Raw genomic sequence first — 19,559 nt, 5'->3', positions numbered from 1 at the left:
ATGCGCGCCAACAGCATCCTCGTCGCCGCCGTTACCGCCGCCGCCGCCGGCACCGCGCAGGCCAAGACGGTGCACGTCATGGTCGGCAAGGACGGTCTCAGCTTCACGCCCGACGTCATGACGGCCTCCAAGGGCGACACGATGCTCTTCCACTTTTACCCGCAAAAGCACAGCGTCGTGCTGGGCACCAAGGACAAGCCCTGCGAGCCCGCCACCTCTGGCCTCTTTTACTCTGGTTTCATTCCCTCGTCCAATGGTGAAGCCGTAAGTTTTTTTTTTTTTTTCTTTTTTTTTTCCTCGCTTCGCTCGACGTGGGGGGAGGCGAAGGAACAAGAGAGAGAGAGAGAGAGAGAGAAGAGAGGAATCACCCCAGTCTTTTTGATGTTATGTTGTACCTGTATACATGCCATGGTGATGCTGACAAACGTAAAAACGAAAAATAGTCATCCACATTCATGGTCTCGGTCAACTCGACCGAACCCATGTACCTCTACTGCTCGGCCGCCAAGCACTGCCAGTCGGGCATGGCCGCCGTCGTCAACGGCGACAAGGCCGCCCTCGACACCTACAAGGAGGCCGCCGCCAAGGCCACCGCAAACGTCTCCCCGGACAAGGCCGTCGGCGGCATGATCATGGCCGCCGACAAGGCTTCGACCCCGGGCGCCAGCGCCAGCGGCAGCGGCGCCGCCGCCAGCAGCACGGCCAAGCCCGCCGCCGCTCCCGTCGGCTTCAAGGCCTCGGTCGCCGGCGTCCTCGCCGCCGCCGGCGGTGTCGCCGCCATGATGCTGTGAAGGGGGGAAAAAGCCCTTTCTGGTTGGGAGGAGGATTAATACTGTTTCTTTCTTTCTCTTTTTTTTGGAATATGGCCCATAAATAAAGAGAGAGAGTCATGGAGGGTTCGTGCAAAGAAGGATAAATACTCTGCTGGTCTAGAGATTTAGTCGAGAACCAAGAATGAATAAATAATGCTTGATGGGAGAAAAAAAAGCCAAACGTTGCAAGTATATCTTGTTTTATTCACACAGTGACACGCGATGGAAAATAGGGAAGAATTGACCAAATTAGATAAATTATACAAATCAAGCATGTAATGAAAATAATACACTCTCGACTTTTGCTTGGTCCTGTACTAAATTTGTTGTGCCGTGGTTTTCGTATACATACATACATACATACATACATACATACATACACACATACATATATATACGTGTGTGTATACATTAGTGGCGATTGCCTCCAAGACATGTCGTCCAAACAAGGCCTTTTTTTTTTTTCCAAAACTCCCCTCCTTGCCGGTTCGTGCGATCCGATCGCGCGCGGGGGGGGGGAGAGTTGCAAGCGCATCTATCCGAACCAATTCAAGAAATCAAACAAACAAAACCCCCTCCATCTGTTCCTTTGGCCTGGTAAATATGATAAACGTGCGCAAATTGGGCTCCGTACAAGCACACGCCCCCCCCCTTCCCCCCCCTCTCTCTCCTACCCTCTTGCGAGAGTTTCTGAGAAAACTTGCTCACCTTAAACCTTAGACCCCCCCCCCCCCCTTCTGCCCGAAACGTGCTCACCACAACCTCATAAATATCCGGTCTTCCTTCCTAATATATTAAAGCGCATATCTATATTAAGTCATATATATATATATATCTGGACGCGAGTAGACTCATCCCAAAGACTTCTTGTCTGAATCTTTGCCGAGTCATACATTGAACAATACCCGTCAATCACTATACCATTGTTATTCAAAAAGTATAAGACATGTTCCACTACGCTTTCTCACACCAGTCTCGACACATTGGAACCAACTGTTGTTTCTTTCTACGCAGGGCAACATCACGCAACGCTTCAGTCTTCGTTGAGCGAGGAAAATTCTTCATGCATCAGCTCTATATACCTTGATCGAACAAGAAAACAAACGCACACTGAATCAAATATGGCAACACCCAAAACCCTCCGCAAAAGAAAGATGCAACAATAAAATGAGAAAACGGACAAGAAGAAAACGACCCCAACGCCAATGCAATGAATCTGCGTGATTCGACCCTCCTCCTGTAAAAAAAGTATATTTGGGTTTGGTTTGCGCAGGCCGTCTCGTCTGTTGCCTATGACGTGAGTTTTTATCCCGAGCCGCGACTTTCTAATATGAGCGTTCCCTGTCCCCGTAAACCCCAAGCATGGGGGAGGGGTTCCGTAACAATTATAAACATGGTGGTGTATCTGTATCATTCATCTGCTTCTTAAACGAGGTGAGCCCAGGGGAGGGCCTGCGCGTGCTTATTTGATGCCTACTCCCTTGGCCACTACTTCGCGGGCGTAAAATTCGACCAGCATCGTCGCGTAGCCCTCGAGTTCCTCGACGGGAATGGCCAGTCGAAAATCGTTTAGCACAAGGAATTGGAGCTCCAAATGGTTGAGTTCGGCAAGCGGCAGACCACCAACCTGAACAAGGAAGAAAAAAGTTAGCCATGAGCAAACGGATCATCTAGACTGATGAATGGGACATACCTTGGCATATCTAGAGTTGGTGTAAAAGACGTCCGAAAAGAATTTGCTGGCGCAGGTGACGCCAGAAATGATGAGCCGATGAATGTTGAAGCTGTCGACGACAAAATACGTGGCCCCGCCGGCAACATGACGCTCCTCGGGGGCAAACGGCTTGGCGCGCTCCTCCCGGGCCGTTGGCGAGTCGACCATGACATCGTCCGCGTCGTCGTCGTCATCAGCCAGGTCAGAATCCGTCTCGTCCGAGTTGTCGGCTGCAGACGCGACCGTGTCACGCATAGTCGTGTCGACCTGCCGCGAAGCAGAGCGCGAGTGAGCGGGATACGTTTGCGACTGTGAGGCGGCCCTTTGGCGGGCACGCTCCGTCTTGACGACCCTGTCGTTGACGCGCTCCGTCATGCGGTCAAAGTACACGAGCAAGCTCAGAAACACTTCGTAGGTGGTTGGGCAGTACTTGTGTATCCTGCCGAGATAGCTGAGGATGGAAATGGCAGGGACATTTTTGCCGTGAAAGGCAAGGACGGAGTGGCTGAGGGGGCTCATGTGGGAGCCGGCGGTGTCGTGGTTTTGGTTGGCCTGCTGCTGGTGGGTGACGTTGCGCTGCATGGCGTCGTGCTGCAGGTCGTTGGTTGTGGTGATTTTGGTGAGCAGGGCGGCGACCATGTCAATGACGTCGTTTATGGGCATGGCGCTAATCTCATACTTGGTCTGGCCGGCCGAGGGGCCGTTGGCGGCGATGCCGAGACTGCCTTCCTGTACGAGGGTGGTGATGTGGGCGAGATCGCGGACATGGACAACGGTTTGCGCGGTGGGAGCATCGATGGGGGGTGCCAAAGGACCGGCAGAGCGTTGAGCAGACGCCGGGCCAGCAGAGGTGGGCTTCATGCGGTAGTCGTCCGAGGGCGGTGAGGGCTGCTGCTGCCGGGGATTGGCGGCGGAAGCAGAAGGATGAACGTGTGTCACAGAGACGTCATCTCTCTTAATGGCATCCATAGACACCAAGTTTTCATGGTCTGCCGGGAACGGCGGCGGCGGCGGGATGGCAGCGGCTGGGGATGACGAGGGCGGCGGCGAGGGAAACCTGGCGGGGCCTGCGCGCGAGGCAGGAGAAAATTGAAGGTTGCGAGCCGAAGAGGCGGGGGAGGCGAGGGAGGCGGAGGCGGAGGCCTTGGAGACGCGATGTGAAGCGGCCGAGTCCCTACGGACCAACGACGAGGACGACGAGGCGAGTCGCGACGAGGGCGAGTGGTGGTGCGGCGCGGCGGCGGCAGCGGCGGCGGCAGCGGCGTTGGTGGCAGAAGAAGAGGTCGACCGTTGTCGCGCGCGGCCGGGCGACTGTTGGTAGTGAGGTGGTTCGTGGGAGCGGGGCGACTTGCGTTGCAGCGACGACGAGCCGGTAATCATGGTATGAAATCGTGAGAGGTCGGTTACGAAGTCGCCAATTACTGCTGCCATTTCATCGTCGTGCGGGCGCTGGGAGGGGCGTGTGTAATTTTTTTTTTCCCCTTGGTCTCGGTGTACGAGAGGGGGGCAGTGGCGGACAACGAGTGTTGTTCCCCTGCGTGTCTCTTGGTTGGTGCGAGGCGGGGGAGCGGTGCGACCAGGGCAGAGAGTAGTAGAAGCGGGACGAAAGCTGATTGTGATCTGGGAGATAAGAGGGCGCAAAAAAACAAGCTGCGAGATTAGTGTGTGCTCCTGATGAGAAAATAAAACAGATGTAGAAGCAGAAAGAGGAAGCAATCAAGACAAGAAAATGCGACGCCGAGGAACAAGGGGATGAACAAGAAACGACAGAGCCAGGTTGATGTAGTTGCAGTGGCGGAGTGGTTGAGTGGCGGGAGGAAGAGGGAGAAGCAAGAGGATATGGCTGGTAGGCTACTCCGTACTCAGTAGTTGGGTTAGTAGGTACCCGGAGAGGGGATGCAAGTGGGGGATACAGCGGGTAGGGGGGTTATTTTGCCCCCCCAATGGGCTGTGCAGTGAGCCGCTGGAGCAGAAGCAGACGCTACAGTACCGGGAGCACCAGTAGCAGTAGCGGTAGCAGTACCAGTGGCAGAAGCAGGAGCAGTGGCAGTGGCAGCAGTGGCAGATGCGGCAGAATCAGTAGCAGTACCAGCAGCAGATGCCAGAAGAAACCGCAGTAGTTTGCAAGGCGGATGGCGGAGGAAGCGGGAGTGAGCGATAAGCAGCGTTGTTGGCGGCGGTTCCGGGAGGATGGAAGTCATTCAGCGCACACGGCAACGAAACAGCCCAAAGCCGCACCGAACGAGCTTACCGACAAGTCACGGAAAAGTGTATGCGAAAAGCGCGCGCGCGCCCAAGGAAAACCACCCAATAGGAGGACCACCGAATAAAGAAAGGGTTTGGTTTTGCCCATCTAGGCAAAAGGCAACGCTATCGCCGGTCCCAGCCAAGCTTGGTAGCTAGCGAGCAAAGTCGGCGACAATGAACCGGAACGGCCAGCCCGAGCCCAATACCGATGCCACCTGGGTCAAAATCTCGCCAAGGTTCGTAGACCAAAAAAAAAGGGAAAAGAAAAAAAAAGAGGAGCCGGCTCTCGGGCGAATCAAGGCTGACGTATTGGCGATTTCAATGACTCGATGGCCAGATGTGGAGGAGGTATCCGGGAACGCAGAAATAAGTCCGATCTCATCCCGCATATATATAAATATATATATATATATATATATGCACAGACTTGACCGCTCGCTGTTCGTCGGCCGACGACGCCTCTCGCTCTTGGCCCGTTGCTGGTGCCGGTACAGGTGCACATTTACACCCCTCTCGCTCGCCGGTCTGGGCCCCAGGTTTTTGCTGGACGCACACGGGTCCGGCGATCTCGTGCCAGGGTCGCATTACACGGAAGCCCAAACGTGCCGAGTGTGAGCGGCCTGTTTGCCAGCCTGCCCGCCTGCCTCGAACCCTTTGGTGTGTATGTGTGTGTGTATGCGTTCCTCCCTCTCGAGTAGGGTCGCTCCCGCGACACACACGACGTGACACGACAGGAAGAAGACCGGACGAGACAACGTGCAGCGCCAAGGAATTGAAGTAGTTTTTTTTCCTTTGCCCGAGACATGGATATGGGTTGTTGTGGGTTACATCAAATGTGCATATGTCTTGAGGCATCGTGAACGAAGCCACCCTCCAGAGAAAAAAAAACACATCGGATCATCACCTCGAAACGCCAACGTCACGTCGACGACTCATTCTTCCGCAGGCGTTGTTGCCGCGCACGTGGGGGAAGTTGCTGCCGGGCTACTATTTGTGGGTGGGCATGTGTCGGGAGGAGGCGTTTTGTGTGTGATGGGATAGCTAGAGGGGGAGGGAGGGTGAAGGGGGAGGCACAAATGTAACATGGGAATCAACGAGACTCGTGGAAGAGGGAAGGGGGAAGGGACGGATTCATGGAATTTGGGACATGCGGGAAAACCAAGGCCATTGGGGACAATAAGACAAGGAAAGCTTCCTCTTTTTCATCAAAACTCACCAGATGCAGTGTGTATTATGTTATGATTTCGCTCGCAGCGTGGGTGTAGCAGCCGTCGCGGCAAGAAATGTACCACAAGGGCCGCTTGTCGTGTTGTGATGGGGGATGGGGGGGCGGCGAACAACGAGACTTTGTCGGGCTCCAAGAAGACGTCACGAGACGTTTGTTGTGTTTGGAATGGTCGATGGGATTGTCGTAAATGGGCGGGCTGTGTTGTATTGGCTCAGCGTCTTCGCTTGTAACAATAGGCGTCGTGGCGGTAGTAGTACCTCAGTGGTAGTAACTAACTGGTAGTGGTGGTGGTGTGTGTGTGATAATTTGGTGACAAACGGGCCAAGAATGTGTTTCTGTCTCTGGGCGTTTTGTTGTCGTTGCTGTTGTTGTCCTTTTCTTTGGCGGTACCTCAACAAAGAAGGAAGTGAATACTTTCAAGACGGAGAGAAATTTCCCTGGTAAGGGATGCAAGGTAGAAGAAAGAAGCAAGAGAGAAAAAAAAAAGTTGGTCGCTTATCAATTTCTCTTGATTCGTCTGCGGGCTGTACAAGGAGACGAATCGCTTGCGTAAGTCGAAGAGCTAGGTTCAGACTCAACGCAGGCCAACTAGCTTCTGCGTAGAACCAAAACCGGGGGTTGTGGTTGTTACAAAGTGCCGCGATTGTTCGGTTCGAGTATACGTTTTCGCCCGTCGATATATAAATATCTCTCTCTCTTGGATGGTTTGATTCGGGTGTGTTTGTAGCGGTCTGCGGCTCAGTATGTGGGGGGCGGACAGACGTCGTCAGTAACGAAAGAGCGCGGGTATAGGTAGGTAGTGGTGATGGGTACCTATGTCGGTAGACAAGGCTGGTGGCGGGCCGTGATCTTGCGTCGTAGTTTTTCTTTTGCTTTTTTTCCCCCTTCTCTCTCTCTCTCGTGTCCGGTAATCCAAAAAGGAAAAAAGAAGATGAAGTAGGATGGAGTTGTGACGGCAACAAAGTATGTAGGTTGCGGAGGGGGGAAAAGAGAGAGATGGAGAGAGATGAAGTTGATCTTGTTGGAATGCTCGTTTGCTTGACGGCCTCTGTGGCACAACGCAGTCATAACAGCCACACAAGCACTCCGGCCAGCGTCGTCAGCCCAGGGACAACGTGTGTGCAGGTACTTGTTAATTTACCTACGACCTAGGTGAGTTTTGTGTTTCTTGAGCAGTGCAGCAGAAAGTTGTCGGGTAACTTTACTACCTTTAACAACCGTGTTTGTACTTTATAATTAACTACCTGGCAGGTACCTACCTAGGCAGACCAAGGTCGGCGCTATAAAAAGGCTGCCTGCCCCAACGTGGGTGTCTCCCCGCGCTGTCGTTGGCTCTCTCTCTCTCTCTCTGCCAGTCGACGCAATACACAGACGCACACACAAAGGGGAGGGGGGAAGGGACAAGACGTTTAGACCACACCCTCTCACCAATGCGTGTTTCGCACTCGCAGGGTTTTGTAGAAGAAAAGGGGGCGGAAAATGATACGACAAGAACAAGACGACAAGAACAAGACAAGAAAAAAAAGAGAGAGTAAAAAGACTTCGAGGGACAGAAATCCATGTTCCATCCAACCATACATCTTTCCAATACCCGTGTCCGTCTTCTTTTAGCGCAAGGAAAAAACAAGAGTATTACATTTATTCTCTGTTTTTTTTTTTTTTTTGCCTTTTAAAAAAAAGAAAAATAAAAAACCATCGCTCTTGCCACCTACTTCTTTTCTGTTACAGCACTTACTCGATGCCGATATGGATACAAAGTACTCCGTTACCGAGTACCAGAATTGTCCCAGGACCGTCATTCTCCAAGTGGTGCCTGGCTGAACTGACTGACTACCTATGTAACTGGCCTGTGACTTGACTGATTGACTGATTGATTGACGAATTGACTGACCGACCCTCATCAGCTTCACCCGCGCCAAACCACATTGCCGTCTTGTCGCACGTGGGCTCCCCCCCCCCCCCCCCCAAAGAGGCTTCCTGTTCCGTCCGGCGGCTTGAGGCGGAGGAAATCAGGTAATAATAATAAATCTGGAAAATCAGGGAAATCTGCTCACCCCCAAGACTTTTCCTTTTTTTTGTCTTTCTAGTCTTTTTCGTCTCTTGGCCTTGTACGAGTCATGATCCGTAGGCTGTAGCTACACGTCTGTCCTTTTTCCCTTCATTGATCGACTTGTATCCCATGTGCCCACGGCTAGATCGACACAAAATACCTTGGTTTTTTTTTGTCAACTAAAATTACTCCAAAATGTCTCGCGGAACGTTCTTGCTTTGTTCCTGAATCATCATCGAGCCATCGTCCGAGTCATCCAAGTCACCACCACCCACTCCGTTGCCCTATCCGCGGCCGCTTTCCGTCTCATCCCAAACCCCATGCTCTCTCCGCAGCAGCCATCATTGGTCCAAAGCAACCAATTTTCCTCTTTCTCTTTTCTTATAGGTCCTCTCCTCAAAAAAAAAAATATGAATACACGCATGCCGTCATTTCCGCCCGAGGCTCTGTCCATATGCACTCCTCGCTTGCTTGGCACCCGAAGCCGTTCAGCCTACCTGCAAGCCCACTGCGCACGTCATCTATATATCCAGCCAATCCCTCCATCTACTACTATACCAGCCGTGGCCATGTGCCAAAACACAAAATAATAAATGATTAAATGAAAAAACCTCTGACCACTCACGTTGCGGGGAGACGAATTCCAAATTGCCAAACCCCCCTTCATCTCATCTTGTATATGCGTCTTTAAATGTCCTCCTCTCCATACATCCTTGTCGCCCCTTGTCAACCAGTCAACCTCGGGATGGAAAGGGTCTACTTACACGCCAGCCATGACCATAAATCAACGCATAGCTTGCCTGCCCTTGCGCCCTTTCTCACAGCAGCTTCCTCTATCATGGTGCAGCCCTGTTGGATCTACATCATCCCCTCCCTTTGAATCCTTTGCCACTGTTATTGCTCGCCCGCCATGCGCAACATGATGCTCGGCCCGTCCCGCCTCTCTTTGGCCTCTTTGTACTTGCAGATCTCACGGTGACGTACAAATACAGGGCTGCCCGTGTCAACTGCCCTGCCGAGGTAGGTACACTTCACTCTTCACGGCCAACCCATCACTGGTGGCATCTTTTGGTCGCCAAAAAATAAGAAAAAAATTGCTTGTACACGCTTGCTCCAGTAGCTCCGCTCAGCTTCATCTTACACCCACCTCTTCGCTCTTCACCGCCATCTTTCCACAACCATCTTACATACATGCACTGTTCGGACGCATCTCGCCCATGAGTCGTCAACCGCAAACTTGGATTCTTGTCGTCTTCTCTCTCTCAAGACCGCGTGGGTACTATATTGTACAAAAATCGTCATCCTTGCATCCGTCCTCCCGCCGCTTCCCTCCCACCGTCTAGTCGTGACGCACGGTATAGTCCGTGTCGGGCAGGTACAGGTGGCGGTCCGCGCCCTTGGCCGTCAACACCACCATGCGGATCACGCCGCCCGAGCTGCCGTCCCACTTGATGGCCTCGCGCAGCGCTCCCTTGACGAAGCTGACGGCCTCGGCCTCCTCCATGCCCTCCTTCCAGTTGGCGTCGCAGTAACCGTAAATGTATGTTGATCCGGAGCCGCCAATGGCGTATGCTTGCTTGTGCAGCGATCCGCCCAGCGGGATCGAGTAGACTTGCCCGCCGAACCGCTCGTCCCAGCCTGCAATGATCAAGCCAGCTCTGGTAAATAAGTTAGCACCGGGCAAAATCTCATCACCTCTAGTATCTTCAACATTGCATTCACATACGATAGACGGTCCTTGTTGGCATAGCAGAGTTCTTGGAAGATGGACGCCGCGGTTTGCGTCATCGGGGGCTTGCCGCTCTGCATCGCAAACATGCCCAGCTGATATTGCACAATATCCGCGACGGCCTGTGTGTCGGCCGCCGAGCCCGACCGGCAGCACCAGATGGTGTCGTGTACTCTTGTCAGCTTATCCGTTACTCGGTTGGCAATGTATGCGCCCGTCGTGGTTCGCGAGTCGGCGCCTGTCCTCGTTAGCTCCCATGTTCCACCCGTCGTCTCAACAGCTTGAGCAGCGCATACCTAGAATGACTCCATCCTTGAATGTTACCGCCATACTATCTTCATGTCAGCATCCCGCCAACGACGATCCGGTTTCGCGACAACTACATACATCGAGGTACCCAAGCTGCGGCAGGTTAGCTTCAATCCCATGACCATCGTCGCATACACAAACTCACTTGACCTCGCCCTTCTTCAGGTGTTCCATATCGACGTGGATGCCATCTATGCCCACCGTCAGCTACTTGGCCAGGATGCGATGGCCTATCACAGCAAACGAACCCTCAGATAGCAATCCCTTTTGGCCGAATTCCATGATGTCGGTGTATGCAACGTCGTTACTAGATTATTGATGTCGGTTTCGATATGAAACAGTGAGCTCGGGTTTGTCGTGCGCTTGATTGTGATGTGAATGATACAGCCGGGTCGAATGGGGTCGGAGCTCTCCAACTACTTAGCTCAGGCAGCTTCGAACGCGCAGCCGCGACGTCGCCAAAGCTACCTATGTTGATCACGTGACATAGCACGTGCTCATTTCTCGTGGCACCCGAGAGCAGTATAAGAAGGTTGAAAGAGATGATACGAATTTATTTCATTAAATTTTGAGAGGAAGCGTTTTCTGAAATCTACGTCTAGCTTCTACGTCACATAAAATGGGAGATTGTGCGTGGCAGGTCCAAATGTCTATTGATGATTGAGTAGTCCAGATATGATGGCACTTAACATTGCATGGCTATAATCCAAAAAGAGAAAGCATGAAAAAGTAAGAAAAGATAGAAAATGGGAAGAATATGGGAAGAAAATAATCAAATCTAATCAAAATGCCGCTTGACAATACACGTCGAATCATACACTGTGAATAACAATGTGTTACTCCTTCTTTTCCTTGTCCTTGTTGTTCTCGTCGCCGCCGGCCCGGGGCTCGTCCTTGGTCTTCTTCTTGTCCTTGTCGTCCTCGGCGCAGCCGCAGTCGTAAAAGTCGCCAATGGCGTTGCAGTCGAATTCGGGCTTGCCGAGCCGGTCGTTGACCTTGTTGTGGGCGAAGCAGAGCCAGCCGGCGGCGGCGCTGCGCGAGCCGGACTGCGGGGGGTACTCGGCGAGGATGGCGCGAAAGTGCCGCGCGCAGTCGCCGCACGGGTAGAGGCGACCAAAGAGCTGCATGAACGTCTCAAACGTGGTGCGCTCGTCCTTGGTCGGCTTGTCGGGGAAGCGGGCGGCCATGGTGTGCAGGAAGCGCCAGGTGGCACGTCCGAGTTCGGCTCTGTCAAGAAGGGAAGAGGAAAAAAAAAAAAGGTCATGTCAGTATAAAAAATGATTTTGTGGCAAAGGGTAGCAGAAAGCATTCTTTGGAAAGAAAGAAAGCGGGGGGGGTGTCTTTCGTACTTGAGCGTCGCATTCTCCAACTTGGGCGCTATCGAGTCGCCCTCGAGCGAAGGAAGGGAGTCGAGGTCGATGCTGAACCCCCCAGACGGGGTCGGCGTCTGCACGGGCGCGGCGTCCTTGACGAGTTTCGCATCGTCGTCGCCGTCGCCGCCGCCGCCTCCGGGTCGCTGCTGTTTGTTCTTGTTCGAGGTGACGCCGACGAGAGACGCCGCGCGATCGACGGCCGCGGCTGGCACCGAGGTGAAGAAGTAGGATATGCTGAGGAACAGAAAGACGATGAGGAGAAGAGATAGCACCAGGTGCTGACGTCGGGCCATCTCGACCAGTGGGAGACAGTCTGTGGAGAAGAAATTGCGGCTGGTATGTATGTAGTGCAAGGAAGAGTTGAGGTTGGTTTATTATTATCGGGAGGGGAGCCAAGAGGGTTTACAAGAACAGATGGCACCAACCATCACGGGCGGCCTTGGCGCCCCCCCGCCAAAAAAAGAGAGTTTTGAGTGGGCGGGCCGCCTACGCTTCCCGTGAAACTTAATTGGGAACAACAGCCTTTTGCGTTTACAAAAGAATAAACAGGCAGAGGTAATGCAGAGGTCATGCAGAGTTCATGGGCCTTTAGAGTTTTTTTTCCCAATTGTCTCCAAGTTCATGCATGTCATCGTCTTTCAATATCGGCTTCCCGGTTCCTGAAGCGGAGCCGGAGTTCGTGCCAGGGACCTCCTCCACACATGACACTATTCTTTGACATTCGGAATATCAGCAACGAGAGTACGGAGTACAGGGCCAAAATCGGTCACGAAAAAAAAACCCCCCGTCACATAATGTGATTCACGATGCATTATTCCCACCAACATTTATTTCCGTAGTTCACCGTACCCGGCTTGGTCAAGGGGAGCTTCGGGGTTGATTGCCCAGTAGCGTGAGCCCTGTGCCTATTGCCCATCCCATCCACCAGTCCGCTTCTCACCAACGCTACCCACGGACTGCGCGTGCCCAAATGCGCTATATTGTGTTTCAAACAGCGCCGGCTGCTGCTCCTTGCTTTTCTGCATCCAAACATAGTCGTGGAGGAGTCCCATGATGCAGCAAAGAAGTCCCTCGTAAAGCCTGCTCCTTGCCGCACCCGACTTACACGCGCTAGCCCAGACAAACCTCCTCGTGTATACAGGACCAGAAGTGGATACTCAAGTGACGATTCCGCTGCATCTCCATGATATCTCTCCCGAGGAGGAGCAGGGGCGGAGGAGAGAGGGGGGTGGAGGAGAAATCCACTGCCCTCTCCGTCGACCAACAGCTATAGCACCGGTTTCGGTTTCGGCTTCGGCTGCTGGCTTCCGGATCTTGACACCACTCTTCGTATTCGCCGCGGCGGTCGGCAATTATTACAGTACAGCTATAGAGGTTTGGTTAAACCATGTTAGACAATTTTCACCCTTTTCGCGTTCCAGAGCTATTATACGATAGATGTGCAAGATCTTTGGGCCGCATTTTCAGCCTCTCGGGCACGGCAAAACGGTCTCCAGGCGTCATGCCACACAATCAGCCCCCTCTCTATTTTACGTACCAGGAAGCCCCAAACCTCACTCATCCGGCTCCCATGTTAATTCCCTTGTCTCGCTCTCCTTGACCTTTTTCTCGACAAAGGACTCCATGTTATCCTTGACCTGTTCATCGAGCAGGCCAAGTCTCTGCCTCCAAGCATCGTCGGGCGATCCCCCAGGCCCAAAGAATTTTGGATCCAGCTTCTCCCAGAAGATGGCGTCGAATGCAAAGTTCTTTCGAGCAGCATACACGATCCAGAACTCACCCTGCTCCCAGCTGTGACGCATCAAGTGAGACAGCTTCTTGTCAGGCTGCAGCCTGCCCTGCGTGATGGCCGATGCTTCACATGCTTCTAGAGCACCTAAAAACGTCTGCAAACGAGTTTCGTATGCGCTCGACCACTCGTCCATGCCGCTTGGCCAGTATTCTGGCTGCTCGAGAAGCAGCCACCATGGTGGTGCGGACGAGAATTCGGCCGGTGCGGCATACGCGAATTCCCAGTCGATAACCCCAACGATTTGCAGATTCGCATCAAGCAGTATATTCGACGGTCGCAAGTCATCACACCAGATTTTGAACGGTCCATTGTTGTTTTGCCTAGTAGGCAAAAGCCTCTCTTCAATAATAAGCTTCTGGAACAAATACCGAGCGACATACTTTCGCTGACAATCTGTCTTCGAATCTATAGCGTCATTCCGTTGCCAAGTCAAATGCTCCAGATGAAGTCGTGAAAGGCTCCTGAAATAGTCCGAGGAAGAGTTAAAACTGGCACTAGGTAATTTCGCTCTCGGAAGGGTTCCCAACCTGACTAGTTCATTCATATGGATGGACAACGGCCGGTGCGTCACATCCCATGAGAACTCGTCAGTCTGTCGAAGAGACCCTATGGCGGGTATGTCGGGGAGTTTTAAAGTATGAAGCTGAAGAAGGACATTTGCCACCTGGCGGTAGAGCATTTCTAGCTTGGCAGTGTCAATGTCCGGGTCGAGAAGCAGACGCTCTTCAGTGCTACGTCCTGCTGTATTGAGAGCCGCTCCCATAGTCATCTCATGGTTTATGTACTCCATGATAATAAAGGGGCCCAATCCAAGCGGGCTCTCCTCTTTCGTACCCCAGTGAAGAATAAAGGGGACAGGTATGGTGGTATGATCTTGTATGTACTTCATCACGGCAACCTCGTTGCGAACCTTCTCCTCGGGGAACATTGTAATGCCAGGTTTAGGGAATCGAATCACGGCCGAACCGCCATCTTGAAACTTCATGCGGAACAAGGCGTTGAAAGCGCCAGCCTTTGGATCGCACATCTCGGTTGGGACACCACGACGATGCTTTACGATGAAATCGCCAATGGCTCGTAGTGTTGACTCCTCAAAAAGAGACTTTATCCACTCGCTTTCGATGCGTTCGCTCTCCTCCCACGCAACATCGTCAAATTGCATTCGCGGTCGCATATTTCCAGCCGGAGCAGGTCGCAAATTGTCCAGTTGGACGGCGTGCTGTTGTAGAGGAATCAGGCTTGAGCCCGGACTGGTTTGCGGTGTGGCTTGTCGACCGCTCCCCACCCCCTGGCAGCGCCTCTTCACCAACCTAATAAATCTTCCAGCGCCTTACACACGCCCGTCCTCGAACGATTTTCGACCAGAACATCGTCCAGTCGAGGATCAACACGTCAATACCTTGGAGGGAGTGCTTGGCCAACCGCCGCGGCGCATAAGAGAATAACCACTACTGGACAAAAAAAAGTGCACCGTGGTGACAACGTGCAAAGTGTTGGGGAAAGGGTTAGTTCCGGGGTGATCAATCCTAGATTTCATGACGTTGCAATCATATTCCGGCTTTGGTGGGACAATATCGATATCACCCTGGCCATGACTCAGTTTGTATGCAAGGGCTCCGGCCTGGCTCATTGCAGGGAGTCGACGTTGGCAAGATCTCGCGCTCCCAAGTTGTAAATCGAGTTCAGAAGACACGACGCCACGGCGAGCAGCGGCTAGCCATACCTCTCTTTTTTTTTCCACGTCTGGGATGAGCTCGCCGGATGGCGAGTGAGCATTGAGTGCAAAGTTCTATTGTGCGTCGACTTGGCTGGCGGTTAACCACCTTGATCGTGTGTTAATTGTGGATTTAAATGACCCTGATGCTTGGCGCAAGGAGGCACGATGGCTAGGATGCCTTGCTGCTCCAAGAGCTTGACTAATTTCATGAAGGAAGAAGGAGTAAAGAATGAGTAACTTGTCATTATTATAGTTGGCGATATATGAGGAAGTTGCTATAAAAGGGTAAAAGGGTAGAATTATAGTAAGCGACTACTAAGTAGAAGGGGCTTCACTCCTCTCGTAATTAGTAGTCTGATATGATGGTAATTTTATGATACTCTTGTAATATCCTTGTGATATCCTCGTGATATCCTCGTGTTATTCTAGCTACTATTCTACCCAGTTCCTATTCCTACTTCGTTCGTTACCTTCATATAGTATAGGTAATTCGCACTAGGTTCCTTGAACATGTGAAGGTGCAGGGTTTTGTGGGAAACGTAAATGCTTGGATTATTCTCATTAGCTCGTATTGTGCTCATTAGCTCGAATTCTCCAATATATGGCCCCTGATATTCGCATCCCGAGACGTTTGCCCGTCCTGTTATCACTGCGTCCTTTGTCTCTTGTGGCATCGTGTCACTCTTACCCTCCTTCTTCCGCACTAATCCTGCTGATCAATCGCATGCGCAGGCCATATCACTGCCCCTAACCTCTCTTTGCTTGCTTTTGACGCAGGAAACAAGTACATACTCGTATGTGTTCCAGCATCCGGCGGCTCACCAAACACGGGCGCTCGTCGCGGCAGCTGGTGAGAATGGTACCATGTTCCTGCACACGATATATGAATAGCTGCTTGTTTTGTATTTGTGACTCTCCCCTTTCTTGTACCCTCTCTGGCCTTTTCTTCTAGAGAGTGTTCTTCATCCGTTCGCTGTCCAAGGCTTGAGCCATCTTCACATCAAGAGGAATACTGACTGCCCAGACGCAAGACTTCACATTCTTGGTACATGCAAAGGACGATGGCTGCATCAAATAGCCCGTTTTGATGAGAAACCAAGAGTAAAATCAAACATTTCTAATGCTCCCTCTCTCTCTCTTTCTCATCATTGTTGATAGAGCCTGCTGAGGTGTTGTAGTAACTGGTTCGTGTAAGGCGACATCTACTAGGTCGCCTCTCGCGGGCAGGGTACAAGTTATCGGCATCATACGTTGACAAGTGTTCCAATTCTCAACATCCTTTTTCGCGTTTCTTAGTACCGTCATTTGGTGTTTGGAGTATATGTAGACGCCGGACAAGATGTTGTCGGCAACGAGCCGGGCATCGTTTACAGCGGTCGCTGGGCTCTGATGCTGGGGGTCCCCGACACGATGTGCTCGAGACCACATTCACCTCAATATCTTACGATTTCAATGTTTCGAGAATCTCGAGTCAAAGATTCGAATTCACAGCTTCATTTATTCACTTGGGAGCAGTGTTTTATCACGTCCGTATCAACGGAATTCCGTCCCTCGCCTTTCGATGCCGCATTGAAGCGCTTGCCAACTAGCGTTGTGGCGGGAGAAGGGGATTCAAAAGAACCAATGCCTCGAGTTCATGAGGTTACTTGAACCAATGGTAGTAGGCGGTCCAAAGGGGTTGGGAGTTTGAACCCATTCCCCGACGAGAGAGCGCTGTGTCCGTCCAAGTATACCCTCGCGGGGGGAACTGTCACCTTGGAGGATGGCTCAGTAGGCCGACTTAAAGATCTAGAAATACTACAGACTTCACGAAACAGGCTACTTTGACCAGTTTGGTGCATTGAAACTACAAAATGCGCAGCCTAGGAATTGAAGCTGCCCATAGGTCGCCTAGCAGCAAGCTGATACTCCAGAAAGGAATATACTCCAAGGTGAATCCTCACCGCGGGAACAGTTTGAGAAAGTAGAAAAGACGGGATGAGTACCGGGTATGTTCCTAGCACGGATCCCATTTTCAGGCTGCCCAAAAGGTCGATGAACGGTGCTCTCCATCGACCGCGACAACTCCAGCCAAGTGCCCTCGCAACAAAAGACCACCCCCCCCATTCAGGACACGGTAGACACGAATACCGTAGGCATCTTGCAAGTACAGGAGCGCTTCAACGCGGGAAGGTCCCGAGCGGCAACACACTTGACACCTTGTCCCATTGCAGACGGCTCGATGCTGCGCTTGGCTCGGCGCTTTGGCCCTTTTTGCGCCGCCGGAGCCAACGTATCACGATTGCGCCATGACGTTTAATTTCGTTGTCGCCGTGGTTGTTGCTCCCAATGCGACAACCCAAAAAAAAAGGGTTCTGTGTGAAAAGAAACAAACAAACAAGGAAACAAAGGCACATCACAGACCAATGCCTTTGAGAGGCGGTATGGGGGGGGGGCGCCAAAATTTCTCTCCAGGACAGATCCGGGAGGGGAAACCGCCCTCAGTTGATTCTGATTCGGTTGGCCAAGCTACATGACCGAGTCTGTAGCTGCTCTTTTGACCCAGTGAATCGAAGAAATGGTTTCATGAGCACAGGAGGGAGGGGCAGAAGTAAATCTTGATATATAGGTGTCATGTTCCCCGGCACAGTCGGCAATCGTGCCGCCGCCGAGTCATGTTACAGATTGTCTTTTTTTTTCTTTTTCTTTTTTTTTTTTCATGTGGCGTATGTGTCAGGCAATGAAAAGGCAACGGCAACCAACAAACTCCCCCTTTTCGAATTAAAATCCTGAGACAAGGCCACAGCTGCGACAAGGCGCGTGCCCGCCCACCTTGTTCCCCCTGGCGTGAGAAGAAGAAGTCGAAGAAGAAGAGGAAAAGATCAGGCCAAACGTGGTTTCACGCTGTGAAACGGGTATCCAAGCAAAAGAAGAGGAAGTGTCGAAAAAAAAAAAAGGACAATCCCCGTTCGTCCGCTTTTTCCTTCTTCCTTGGTTTGACGTAGTGCGCCGTGATAGAAGGAAGAGGTTGTGACGATATATCAGTAGCTGCGCAAAACGTAGTTCGAGAGTGCGGAATGCAAGACAAGAAGCAGTATATGATGGCGACGCTGGATGGGCCAACTGTGTCGCGGGGGCCTTTTGCTTTTCCTTTTTTTCCTTTTTTTCCTTTTTATTTCGAGAATAATCATGTACTGGTAGCGGGATGGCCATTGACGTAGCCGTAGACATGCCGTACAGGGCTACCACAGAGTGAATTCCAATCATAATGCTGAGGAAGGATCGAGCTCTATTCGTGCATCCATAGCTGCACCAGAGAGTTCCTTTCCTTTCTATTTCCTTTTATTTAATTTTTTCCTTTAACCACCGAGATTCCCACACAAGTACAATTTTTTTCCTACTCAACTCCGGACTTCTCACTGCGCGCGGTGAACTTGTTGCAGTGACGATGTATAGGGTAGGTAGGACACAATGCAAAAAGACAGCTCGTACGCTTGGACCTGCATGTCGACACGCATGAATTCAATGACTTGACCATGTTGCCATGTCCATGCTGGGCTGAATCGTGGCTTACTGATCAGATGATGGGCAGATAACCTAGCAATTCATCGAGTTCCCTCGGTAGCACGTGTATCCCAGAGCCCATGAAAATCATCACCTAGACGTATACTCGGTACGGAGTAGATTTCTACACATTACACACCAATGACAAGACACGAAAGGTCACGTAGCGATTGCCTAAGCTCGTTTGTTTACTCGGAGCCGATGATGAAAACCAAGACTGTTGGTGAGCTGTCATATCGGAATTTTGTGAACCGAGACTTGGCTCACCGGTCACGGACATTTTTCGCGGAGCAGATCCGGGCTCGGGCCTGCCATGCATTGTTTGAAATTGCTAATTTGCCACGAAGAGGAAAGTTTCGATAGTGTTGGTTTGATGGATGAAATCTTCGGCACTGGTCAGTGGTGACTGGCAGGGAAAAATTGAGTTTGATTTGAACAATGGAACGGTCCTGGTGTAGACGGGCAGAGAGAATGTTCAGAATGTTCAGACGGGGCCGTGCGCGCGTACGTAGTTGGTAGGCAAGTGGAGGTTTCTGTGAATGGAGGCACTATGGGATATTATGCCGACAACTTGACAAGTCGATTGACTCCTCACTGTACCAGCATCATGCTGACCGGGTGGGCATGCCGCGAGTCTGTGGCACGCTGGCACGGTCTTTCTACACTCAGTATGCTGGGTCGGGGCAGCTGAGCGTGCAAGGGGAACGAGGGAATATGTAGCGATGTATATCGTTTACAGGCCGATTGTGACGTACGTATCCGTACATGCTACATGCTTTGCCGAAATCATTATTCACATGATTGGCCTGCCGTCGTTTTTGCATAGTCCGATTTCTTGGACGCCAATGCATTCCCGCGTGGCAATCAATGCTCGGTTTCGCAGGACGGGTGCTGAACAGAGCGAGCATTCCAATGCGTGGAGCGGATTCTGAAACACGGGGGAGAGGGGTTCATTCTCGCGCCATGGACTGCTAGCCGTTGGGACCTTTTTTTTGTTCCTTTTGCGAGAGGATTGCGAGAGAATTGTGTGACATGGAAGACTTGA

At 51.8% G+C, this 19,559-nt stretch overlaps 5 protein-coding genes across 5 annotated transcripts; 1 reads left to right on the top strand and 4 right to left on the bottom strand.

The window, feature by feature from the left end:
• V2A60_009148 (cupredoxin domain-containing protein) lies at positions 1-791 on the top strand (the record flags this gene model as incomplete). Its single annotated transcript, XM_083260416.1, has 2 exons — positions 1-264; positions 444-791. 2 exons carry the CDS (start codon positions 1-3, stop codon positions 789-791), a joined length of 612 nt encoding a protein of 203 aa, XP_083116542.1.
• Positions 792-2,274: 1,483 nt separating this feature from the next.
• On the bottom strand, positions 2,275-3,957 carry V2A60_009147 (cyclin-domain-containing protein; the record flags this gene model as incomplete). The annotated part of the gene is made up of 2 exons (XM_083260415.1): positions 2,275-2,439; positions 2,506-3,957. 2 exons carry the CDS (start codon positions 3,955-3,957, stop codon positions 2,275-2,277), a joined length of 1,617 nt encoding a protein of 538 aa, XP_083116541.1.
• Positions 3,958-9,390: 5,433 nt separating this feature from the next.
• V2A60_009146 (proteasome core particle subunit beta 1) lies at positions 9,391-10,371 on the bottom strand (the record flags this gene model as incomplete). Its single annotated transcript, XM_083260414.1, has 6 exons — positions 9,391-9,709; positions 9,778-10,018; positions 10,077-10,111; positions 10,168-10,182; positions 10,235-10,280; positions 10,338-10,371. 6 exons carry the CDS (start codon positions 10,369-10,371, stop codon positions 9,391-9,393), a joined length of 690 nt encoding a protein of 229 aa, XP_083116540.1.
• Positions 10,372-10,925: 554 nt separating this feature from the next.
• Positions 10,926-11,755, bottom strand: V2A60_009145 (flavin-linked sulfhydryl oxidase; the record flags this gene model as incomplete). Its single annotated transcript, XM_083260413.1, has 2 exons — positions 10,926-11,316; positions 11,439-11,755. The coding sequence occupies 2 exons, from the start codon at positions 11,753-11,755 to the stop codon at positions 10,926-10,928; spliced, it is 708 nt and encodes a 235-aa protein (XP_083116539.1).
• Positions 11,756-13,015: 1,260 nt separating this feature from the next.
• Positions 13,016-14,428, bottom strand: V2A60_009144 (phosphotransferase family protein; the record flags this gene model as incomplete). The annotated part of the gene is made up of 1 exon (XM_083260412.1): positions 13,016-14,428. One exon carries the CDS (start codon positions 14,426-14,428, stop codon positions 13,016-13,018), a length of 1,413 nt encoding a protein of 470 aa, XP_083116538.1.
• Positions 14,429-19,559: the final 5,131 nt, after the last annotated feature.

The sequence above is a fragment of the Cordyceps javanica genome, chromosome 6 (assembly GCF_051103115.1).
Source record: "Cordyceps javanica chromosome 6, complete sequence".
Classification (NCBI taxonomy): Eukaryota; Fungi; Ascomycota; class Sordariomycetes; order Hypocreales; family Cordycipitaceae; genus Cordyceps; species Cordyceps javanica.
Note: the sequence above shows the minus strand (reverse complement) of the source record. Positions and strands in the feature narration are given on the sequence as shown.